Source organism: Hemitrygon akajei, chromosome 27 (genome assembly GCF_048418815.1).
Source record: "Hemitrygon akajei chromosome 27, sHemAka1.3, whole genome shotgun sequence".
NCBI lineage: Eukaryota > Metazoa > Chordata > Chondrichthyes > Myliobatiformes > Dasyatidae > Hemitrygon > Hemitrygon akajei.
In genome coordinates this window covers 15,444,504-15,455,598 of record NC_133150.1, presented here as the reverse complement: position 1 = coordinate 15,455,598, position 11,095 = coordinate 15,444,504, and the positions used below count along the sequence as shown (strand labels likewise).

At 37.7% G+C, this 11,095-nt stretch overlaps 1 protein-coding gene across 3 annotated transcripts in view; it reads right to left on the bottom strand.

Annotated features, from left to right (window-relative positions):
• Positions 1–2,431: 2,431 nt before the first annotated feature.
• The window catches only part of LOC140717142 (uncharacterized), a 165,324-nt gene continuing 156,660 nt past the window's right edge, over positions 2,432–11,095 (bottom strand). For 2 of the 3 annotated variants that reach the window (XM_073030404.1, XM_073030403.1), the window contains exons 11-12: positions 5,074–5,119; positions 2,432–2,809 (exon numbers count right to left, since the gene is read on the bottom strand). In XM_073030404.1, coding sequence (XP_072886505.1) covers positions 2,748–2,809; positions 5,074–5,119 — 108 coding nt within the window. In that variant the 3' untranslated portion in view covers positions 2,432–2,747. The remainder of the gene's footprint in view (positions 2,810–5,073; positions 5,120–11,095) is intronic. The other variant, XM_073030405.1, reaches the window with a different exon arrangement.

The following is an 11,095-nucleotide window of genomic DNA, read 5'->3' as shown; positions in this document are numbered from 1 at the left end:
CAGACCCAGAGCCATCAGACGTTTCTGGCTTGCTTTTCTTTCACGCAGCAATGCACCATTGATGATTGTAAAATGGATGTGTTGCCCAACCAGCCTGTTGAGAACATTAGTTAAAATGCTTTTCTAATTGCAGAAAAATTCCAATGCAAAATCCTGTACATTTTTCTCTATATTTGATGAGGGAAAAGGCTAGAAATTCTATGATGTTACAAAATATTTTTGGTGCTGTATGATTCACTTCCACCTTAAATCACAGAAACCAGCCTCTCCTCTTTGGAGTCTATCTACACTTCTTACTGTCTTAGGAATGCATATTCAAACTCCCCAGGCAGTCTCCCTTCTCCTTTCTTCCATTAGGAAGAGGATACAAAAGCACATACTCAAGGACAGCTTCTATTCTGTAGTAATGAAACTACTGAACTGGATCCTAGTAGGATAAGACTGACTCTTGATGCTGTTGTAGCCTTGCACTTTATTGTGTCTTCACTGCAATTTCCTATGTGGCTACTGTTCTCTTTATTAGTGATAAATGGTCAGACATTTGGGAGGGGCCATTTGGAGCACCTAGCCAAACACTCTTAAGCATTTTGTAGATTGTACAAACTGTAACTAGGACATGCTTATAGTGGAGAAATTAAATATTTTAGATGATCAATATTGTTTTAATCAAGTGAACAACCTTGTTTTAGATGCTGGCAAGATTCTTCATTGTTTGGGCTATCCTTTTAGCAAGAATGTGAAGGTGTGTGGGGCATCTGAACAAGTATGTTTACAACCTTGACAAAGAACAGATAATGTCTGATGTTGCAAAGATAGTCACCCATGGTAGATTAACTGCAGTCTCAGGATTTCCTAGCAGGCGCTGATCACTATTTACTTTCTCAATTAACATCAGTTGAGGTTATTGTCTGGAAACTGCAGTTTGTGGAATATTGTGGTTAAATGTCTGTAACTAATTGCTTTTGTTATGGAACCAAATGGAAAGTGGCTTTTAATGTGCCTGTCTCCTTTATCTGGACATTTGACAGTGTCACTGTGGCATTATAAATATAATTACAGGACTGCCAAGAATCTGGAGAAGTCCTGCCATTGGGGTCCAACTGTAGTAGCTGAAATATGTCAGCACACTGGGAAAGGCGGAGGAGTTTGCAATGAATCAGGTGTTCTGTCATTGACTAGAGATAATCTCAGGATGCCACTTTACTGGATCCATGGATAGATGGGGAATAATTGATGTCCCTTCTTAATGCCTCATAGCTTTGAAATGTAATGGTTAAGATCCCAGGGTAACAGCTCACTGTATTATTTTAGCTCTTCACTTCTATGTTAATTGAGTTAGGCTATACTCATGTCCAAATGCTCATCCTGTTGCACACCTTACTGTATCTCCAATCTAAATAAGATAATTGTGTACTTAATAATTAACTGCTTTTTTAGCAGAAGGTAATTACTGCATAATTAAAATGTGCATTTGGCAAGACAGGGCTAAATTTAGTTTGTCAAGAAGTAGAGTGAGTACAAGGGGAATGCTATAACTATCTGGAAAGCAAGCATTGTCAAAAGCCGAACAGCTGCTTTTATTTTTATCAGAAGCTCCCATTCCTTTTGTTTCACCTTTCAAAAGAACTCAGTTTTGTGTCTTGAAAAGGCAAAAATAACATTCTTCTATTACTGGAGAGGAAGCATTAGATTCTGTACTGAGCCATGTTCATTGAATTAATAACAACCATTGATGCCAGAGCTTAAAATTAACTAAGGGAACTGAATCTTCTATACAAATCCTTTTGTTTCTTTTTGTGCTCATCATAATGTGGGATGTCATTACTGGGAAATGAAACTAGATCTTAAAATAGTGGCATGTGGACTGCAAAAGAAACAAGAGTCCCAGCTTATCTTTGATACCTCTAACAACATAATACTCCTTCTTCATTACCTTGCACTGTATAACCTTGGATGAAGCCGAAATCTTGAAACGTATTTCAAAAACTTCTAACATTGTGGAATAAATAAGACACACTTTGGCAGGTTTAACAAAGAAGGAGGCACATGCCTCTCCTTCTCCAACTGATATGACTTAACCTCAATGTTCTTCAGTTGGTTTTCTGTAGTGCTAACATTAGCAGCATGCCTCAGCCAATCGATGAGTATGTTTAGGTCTTTGTTTTGTGAAGGTTAGGTCAGTCCAAAAGCAGCACTTGTTTCTTACTGCACTGTACATTTTGTAACATTTCCAGCGGGACTCCATAAATCCAGTTATACCCCACTATGTGATGGATAACGTGAATCACGAGCGTTCAGTTGTTATCGGTTTGGAAGTAATTTGTGCTGCAAAATTATCTTGAGGAATTTTGTTCCTAAGATGTAACTTATTGGTAAATCATGATTCTTGCAAACTAAATGCAAAGCAAATAACCACAATCTAATAAACATATTACCATTTAAACATTTATTTTCAAGAAAAATAATTGAAATGGAGTGTACATGATATTGTATTCTCAACCATAAAAATTGCAAAATTTAAAGCATCTTACTTTACAAAGTTTGAACCTAATTTACTCTCTTAATGGTTTAAACAGGAACTTGATTTTAATTAATTAACAAATTACATTTTTTTCTGTGACACAACAGTTTTAAAAGTAGCTGAATACCCTTTATTAAAACATTATTGTTTTGCTGTGAAATCATTCCTATTGAAGTTAGCTCAATTAATCAAGCTTGTGTTAAGACATTTATCATCTTCAAGTGAATTATATTTGCTGCTTTAGCTTGACTCCATTTCTGTAGCTTTTTTCAGTTTGATGTGTTACACCTAGTAAAAATATAAATAAAAAATTAAAAAGGTCAAAACGTTGAAACAAGTGCCTTTAATGACAATTTTCTACAGCTGATAAATGTGTAAATATGGAAATAGAGTCTCTTTTAAAATGGTGCAATCTTCACTTCGTTGTGAAATGACATCTCTTATTAATGGATTTGTTCTCTTCCATTCTTTATATATGGACAAATGTGGGAAGATTCCTAGGAATTTGTACTTAAAATGAAAATGCATTCTAAAGGAACATTATTAAATCCCTCATCCAACCAGAAGCAATCTGCTTACAGTGTGCTCCTCTTAAAGCTACAGTGATGAACTTTAGCATATTTTAACAATGAGAAACCCATATTGCTCATGATGGTACTGTTGTACAATAGCACACCATGTCATGGAAACAGAAAATATATATGAAAGCTCCATATTCACAAGACAAATCACGGCTTTATCATGCATACTTATGTATGGGTTCTTGGAAATGTGGGTAGGATGTATAATGACCATATTACGAAGAGGCTTCCTGTTTCATATAAATTTGAACACTCTCCCATAGCTTGAGAACATCAGACAGTAACACACAATTTTAGTGGGAGCTGTAAGGAAATATAATTTGCTATTGGGTTCCCTTTCCTAAAATTGCTTTAATTTCAGGCACATGCCTTCTTGGTTTTCAACAATCAAGTCTTCAAAGGAGAATGCTTGCATCTCACATTTGAAAAACAACAGCATTTCTAGATGCCAGTCAGGAGCTTTCACAATTTATCCCAGCTGGATATTGCTTTGATTTCTTCACAAGAGAAACCTAAATTTTCCCCTAATGAGGTAAAGATAATTTGGGGGCCGGGGGGGAGGGTTGGAGGAAGAAGAAGAAAAAAAATAAACTGCTTCCTCCCAGGTTACAAAAAACACCCTGAGAATTTAGTGGACTCTAGACATGAATTCTTTAACAGATTGCTTCTGAAGGCTTTCAAACTCTTATCTGTGCCTTTGATTGTTAATTCCAAAAGCGACCAAGAAAATAGCTTAATATACACACTAAACACTCAACAACTGCACAGTAATCTCATAGGACTAAATCCTGGTGCCAAAGTAAACTCAAACAGCAGTTTAAAAGTACAGCAATCCCACTTTATGCAATTTACACCATTCTGGTAAATGGTCTTATGTGAAACTCTGGTGCAAAATTTTGGAGCTTGTAATTCACTTAGCACTTGGTGAAGTTTGAAACCTTAAATTTGGTACAGTACTGCTATAGAAAAGAAAAAATAAATCCCTGTTTTATTTATATTTGCTATTGATTTTTGGGTTGCATTAAACATTGAACAAAGCATGTTTTGGTGCTCATTTGAGATGAAGGAGGGACCATTTTCTTATTTCCGTTGCACTTTGGACAAGTTTATCAAGCAATTTTTGGCATATGTTTATAGGAAGTTCAACTGCGTCAATGAAATGTTTATTGAAAAGAGCAGTTGTTTCACTGGTCAGTAGTTATAGCAGCCTCATCCAGTGAGACTGCTTGATATGCTAGAATTTCATGTTGTAAATCCTCAAAAAACTGAGATGGGATTGCACGAATATCTCACATAAGATTCTTTACCAGCAGAGAGATTCTTCCTTTTCATTTTGTTAGCCTCCACTAATTGAATACAAGATGTCTGGTTAATGTTCCATTTGATAAGTTGATGTGCCACCAGAGAATTTCGCATCACCTAAAAAAGAAACCTTGCACATTCTACAAATCAGAAATGCTGGAAATTAACAGACCTAGCAGCAACTTTGGCAACAGAGATGAAATGTGTGCCTTTGATCAATAACCTTTCATCAGAACTGGGGACAGAGATGTGACTTAAAACTTAACCAGGGTGTCAAAAGTTACGGGAAGAAGGCAAGAGATGGGATTGTGGGAATAATAAATTAGCCTTGATAGAATGGTGGAGCAGGATCAATGAGCCGAGAGGTCAAATTCTGCCCCTATGTCTTCATTTAATGTTTCCTTGTTTTGATGAAAGGTCATTGTTTATCTCTCTACAGGCCTGCTTGATTTGTTATTTTCTAGCATTTTTGATTGAGAACTTGCAAAGAGGAGAAGCCAAAACATTGTGTGCACCAGGTCACATACAAATATTAAATTCTTAAACACATGTCATAATATTGTATGCAGCCACAAGAAATCCCCAGGCCAGACATCCGTTAGTCACAAAGCTCTAAACAGCCAGATGGTAAGGCAGGCCATATATAAATGAAAGAGGCCTTTGTCTTACTTTGATTGTTGTTCTTGCTGAAAGACTGGTGATCCTGCAACTTTTTCTAATTCGCAACAAAAAGGATTAAGTTAACTTTTTGGTGCAATACTTACCATTTTCATTCTCATGTCAGTTATGTTGCAAATGGTAGATATTCTACTCCACAAAATAAAGCACAGAAATTCAACTACCTTGTTTCAGTTTGTAGGGATGAGTAAAACAAGCTACTATCTTTAGAATTGTTAACTGATATTGTTTTATGATGAAATGCATATTACTATGTTTCTTCAGATGACAAATTCAAGAGAAAATAATCCTTCAAACAAGATTGTTAGTCCAAGGATTATTTTTACTTTAATTTGAAAATGAATGATCATACTACCTAATATTTTTGGAAGAAGTCTGAAATTATTCAGCCACATTCTCTAAAATTAAAGGCAACACGAGTGAATCTGCAGATGCTGGAAATAAATAAAAACACAAAATGCTGGCAGAACTCAGTAGGTCAGACAGCATCTATGGGAGGAGGTACTGACATGACCTCCTCCCATAGATGCTGTCTGGCCTGCTGAGTTCTGCCAGCATTTTGTGTTTTTATTCTCTAAATTTAAGATGGATGGTGTGTTGTGGGATGTAAGACAAAACTAGCATTTTATGATACTGAAATGCACAAGGGATATTTACAGGGATAAAATCCTTATTATCAAAGTTTCTGTTTTTCTAGCAACCAGTATGGACCTAGAACAATATGTGGTATTAACTGAATTGCATTTTGGGATTGCCCTCAATGTTTTAAAGCAGCCATTTAATGTTTGATTGGGAACCATCAGATCAATGGGGTTGTTCAATATTGATTAATTATATAAAGAGTATTGTAACATGAGAGAAAAGCAAGTTAAAAACCCATGACAGTGGCTTTTGGGACAATGTTGGAAGTATTTTTGCATCTTTTTTGTTTCTTTGCCTTCTCAGTTCCTATCTATCAACCTCGGGGCTTTGAAGGGATGCCTCCTTATTAGGTATTGTGCTACAGTGACAGGTTGAAAGTTGGTGACAAGAATCCCAGTCTGGAAACTGAACTAAGGCAGACAGGAATTGCCTGCTAATGTCTGACTGTGTGGTCTAATCAGCAACATATATAGAACCATCGACACTGTGTCCAATTACATCTCATCATTACGTATGGTTCTAGCAGTACATCAGACTGACTGGTTGTGTATTTAATCACTTTATTTGCCAAAGGAGATGGGTTGAAATGACATGAGTTAGCTACAAAATATTCTAGAAAGTGCATATTAAAAGATATCTGAGGTAGTTACTTTAAAACATTTAATATTTTACTGCATTTATATATGCTCAGTCATTTTTTCTTCAACAGCTATGGATGGTAGGCAAAAACCTTGGCTAGCAATTTTACCTGCTGATGAGAGCTGCAGAGATAACATTATGCTTGTCTAAATTGACAGAAGGTAGATGCAATTTTTCTAACCGCTGCCTCCTGTTCTCTGACCTTCAGGTTAAAATTGTTACAAAAACATGAGCAGGCATCTTTCCAGCTGCTCAAGCTGTGCTTTCAGAAACAAGCATGAGGAATTCATGGGAATGGTATCCGGTGCTAAATGCTGATGGCTTAAGCAACTGGAACTTCAATGTAGGGGATACCCGGGGCACAAAATTATCACTACAATTTAACAGTGACTGTCCAGTGTACTCAATTTGGAAATTTAGTTTGATTGAATATCTAGGTTAGACCGATATTGAAATTGTACTGCTAAACATCGAGCTCCTTGGAGGTTCATGCTTTACTAGTCTCTAGAATGCTCAGAATTTAATATGCAAGCCATTATTTTGATCCAAAATACCACAAAATGGCCATTAAATTATAAATTGTTCTTCCTTTCATCAAAACCTGATGTCTTCTGGGAAAATCAGAGATATAATATAACCTTTAAATTACTATACAGGTTTCTAGACAAGTTAAAATGACACATACAAAATGCTGGAGGAACTTAGCATGTCAGGCTATAGAAAGCATTAAACAGTCAATGTTTTAGGCTGAGACCCTTCATCAGAATCTAAAGTTAAATTAAATGTGTTAGCACTTGTTTTAAGGGAGCAGATGAAGGAACAGCAAGTAAGTGCGTTAAACATTTCTTTAAAAGTTATCAGCAGAATGATGTAAATTTTGTTGTTACTTTTCAGATTATAGAAAAGGTTTGTGCCCTTGTATACCAGTTTGTTATGTGTTTTTTGATGTGGTCTTTGGAATGACCACAGGCATCAAAGGTTTTAACATTTGCCTCATGGTTATTGACAGATGGAACAGTTGGCATTCTTCCTGGTTCCTTACTGCACATGTTATATATCATTAACTAGCAAAGTTGCACATGATGGCTGAAGACAGTGACTCATAACAAATCAGCCAATTGACTACAATGTGCATTGCCACTGTGCACAGTAGTGCAGCCAAAATTATGGAGTGTCATTACCTAAAATAAGCAAAGGTCACAAACACTGCCATGCCCCCACATTATTTCTGACTCCTGACATTCAGCCAATGCATTAACCATAACGTCACAAGACATAGGAGCAGAATTAGGCCATACAGCCCAATGAGTCTTCTCTACCATTCCATCATGGCTGACTTATTATCCCTCTTAACCCCATTCTCTTATCTTCTCCCCATTTCCTTTAACACCTTGATTAATCAGGAACCTATCAAAATCCACTTTAAATATACCCAGTGCTTTGGCCTTCAGAGCTGTCTGTGGCAATGAATTCCACAGATTCACTACCATCAGGCTTAGGAAATTTTTCCTCATCTCTGTTCTAAATGGACATCCTTTAATTATGAGGTTGTGCCTCAGCATTACATCCAAGCTTTCGTATTCTAGTCCTTTTGAAATGAATGCTTAAACTTGGGTGTAGCTTAGTCCTTTGCAGGAAAATAATAAAAAACCTTTACCATGCATTTTTGTTCATTATTTGATTGCAATATTGTCTTTAGGAATAAACACTACAACATAAAGAAGAGATTTTGTTCAACTAGCCTTTTAACTTCAATATTCCAGAGCATCCAAAGATGTTGAAGTTCTCTACGCTCAAAATCAAAAAAATTGAGACAAGGTCATAGCCCTATGAGTGTCAAATCTTTGTCTAAGTAATTAGCTTTCAATTACAATGGAGAAAATGTTAGCAGAATACAAAGCTGGAACAGAATTATGTTATTATATCATAATGGAGACTGGCTAACCCCTATTGACATCAATGGATCTGGGGATGAGAGGGTAAACAGCTTTAAGTTCCTCAGCATTCACATCACCGAGGACCTCACGTGGTCTGTACACAACGGCCGTGTGGTGAAAAAGGCACAACAGGGCCTCTTTCACCTCAGATGGTTGAGAAAGTTTGGTATAGGCCCCCAAATCCCAAGAACTTTCTACAGGAGCCCAATTGAGAGCATCCTGACTGGCTGCATCATTGCCTAGTATGGAAACTGTACCCCCCCCCCTTTATCGCAGGACTCTACAGAGAGTGGTGCAGACAGCACTGCGTATCTGTAGTTGTGAACTTCCCATGATTCAGGACATTTACGAAGACAGGTGTGGAAAAGGGCAGGAAGAATCATTGGGGACCTGAGTCACCCCAACCACAAACTGTTCCAGCTGCTACTGCCCAGGAAACGGGCCAACAGGATTCAGGACAGCTTCTTCCACCAGGCCATCAGACTGATTAACGCACGCTGATTTGAGTGTATTTCTGTTACATTGACTGTTCTATTTATTATAAATTACTATGATTGCACATTTAGATGGAGACATAACTTAAAGATTTTTACTCCTCATGTATGTGAAGGATGTAAGAAATAAAGTCAATTCAATTCAAATTCTGTGCTTTGCATGTGCCCCTTTCATTATTGGAATACATCTTTTTTTCACTTCATTAACTTCTATTGCTTTAGGCAGCTAATAAATAATTGATCAATGAACACAAAATTAAAACATGGGTAAAGTGCTGTGTGTTTAACATATCACATACAATGATATTGATGCATGTTTAATTTAAATCAGTGCCTCGTTATAAGTGTTAGATATTTACATAACACTTATACAAATACCTGGTTTAATGTGTGCATTTGCTTTGGAATGAGGGAAGGAAAGCTGCTTGATAACAGGGGAATGTGAAGACGCCGTCCAGATGGTATGGGAGATCTGTTTTAATTCTGGGTCAGTGGAGTTCTGAGGCAGCAGTTCAAATTCTGGCACAGTTCTATAGGCTGTTCTTGTATGACTTGGGCCAAGTACCCTGCTGATCAGGATATGCACACGTGCAAACTGCAGCAGCTGCTCATAATCAAGCTATCAGTGTTCAGTTATCTTCTCATGGACCTTCTTGGCTGCAATCAGTGGCTTCTTTATCAGATACACTTGTAAACCTGCACAGTAATGCCAAAGTCTAGTCAGCCCATCATGTGGCAGTAGCTCAATGCATGAAAGCATGCTGACTTGGTCAAGAGGTTTAGTTGTGTTCAGACCAAAAATCAGAATGGGGAAGAAATGTGATCTAAGTGACTTTGAGTGTGGAATTATTGTTGATGACAGAGGGGGTGATTTGGGTATCTCAGAAACCGCTTATCTCCTAGGATTTTCACATGTAACAGTCTCTGGAGTTTACAGGGAATGGTGTGAGAAACAAAAAACAAGATCCAGTGAGTGGCAGTTCTGCGGGCAAAAACGGCTTGTTAATGAGAGAGACGAGAAAATCTGCAGATGCTGGAAATCTAAGCAATACTAAATGCTGGAGGAACTCAGCAGGCTGGGCAACATCAATGGAAAAGAGTAAACAGTCAACGTTTCAGGCTGAGATCCTTCATCAGGACTGGGAAAAAAAGATGAGAAGTTAAAGCAAGAGAGGAAGAAATACAATGTGGCAGGTGATAAGTAAAACCGTGAGAGGGGGAGGGATGAAGTAAAGATCTAGGAAGTTGATAGGTGAAAAAGATGAAGGGCTGGAGAAGGAGGGAGCTGGATGAAGAAGATACAGGGCAGATTCTCACTTCTCCAGCCCTTTATCTCTTTCACCTATCGACTTTGCAGCTCTTTCACCTCTTCACAGCCATCTGTGGCAATAGATTCCACAGATCCACCACCCTCTGGTTAAAGAAATTCCTCCTCATCTCTGTTTTAAAGGAACATTCTTCTATTCCTAGGTTGTGCCTTATGGTCCTAGACTCCCCTACTATAGGAAACATCCTCTTCATGTCTGCTCTATCTAGGCCTTTCAAATTTTCATAGGTTTCAATGAGATTCTGCCCCCCCCCCCCGCCCATCCTTCTAAACTCCAGCAAGTATAGGCCCAGAGCCATCAAATGGTCCTCACCCATTAACCCTTTCATTCTCAGGATAATTCTTATGAACTTCCTCTTGACCCTCTCCAATGCCAACATATCCTTTCTTAGGCACAGAACTACTCACAACTGTGACAGGCTCTACTTCGTTAGGAGTTTGAAAAGATTAAGTATGTCACCAAAAACTTTAACACATTTCTACAGGTGTACAGTAGAGGGCATTCGGACTGGTTTGTTACAGTCTGATATGGAGGTGTCAATGCACAGAATCGTAAGAGGATACTGAGGGTTGTAGGCTCAGTCAGCACCATCATGGGTACAGCCCTCCCCACCAGAGGATATCTTCAAGAGGCAATACCTCAAGATGTGGTATCCATCATTAAGAACCCAATCACTCAGTACATGTCCTTTTCTCATTACTTTCATCAGGGAGGAAGCACAGGAGCTTGATGACTCATAGTCAATGATTCAGAAATATCTTCGTCCTCCTCCACCATCAGGTTTCTGAATGGTCTGACAAACACATTAACAGTCTCATTATTCCTTTTTGTACTAGTTATTTTGTAATTTATAGTATATGAAGTTTTACAGTGATAACAAATCATAAGATTATAAATAATTTTGTACTTGGGGTTGTACTTTTTATTTCAATAGTTTGATAATTTGGCTTCCTCCACAAACCGTACCTTTGTT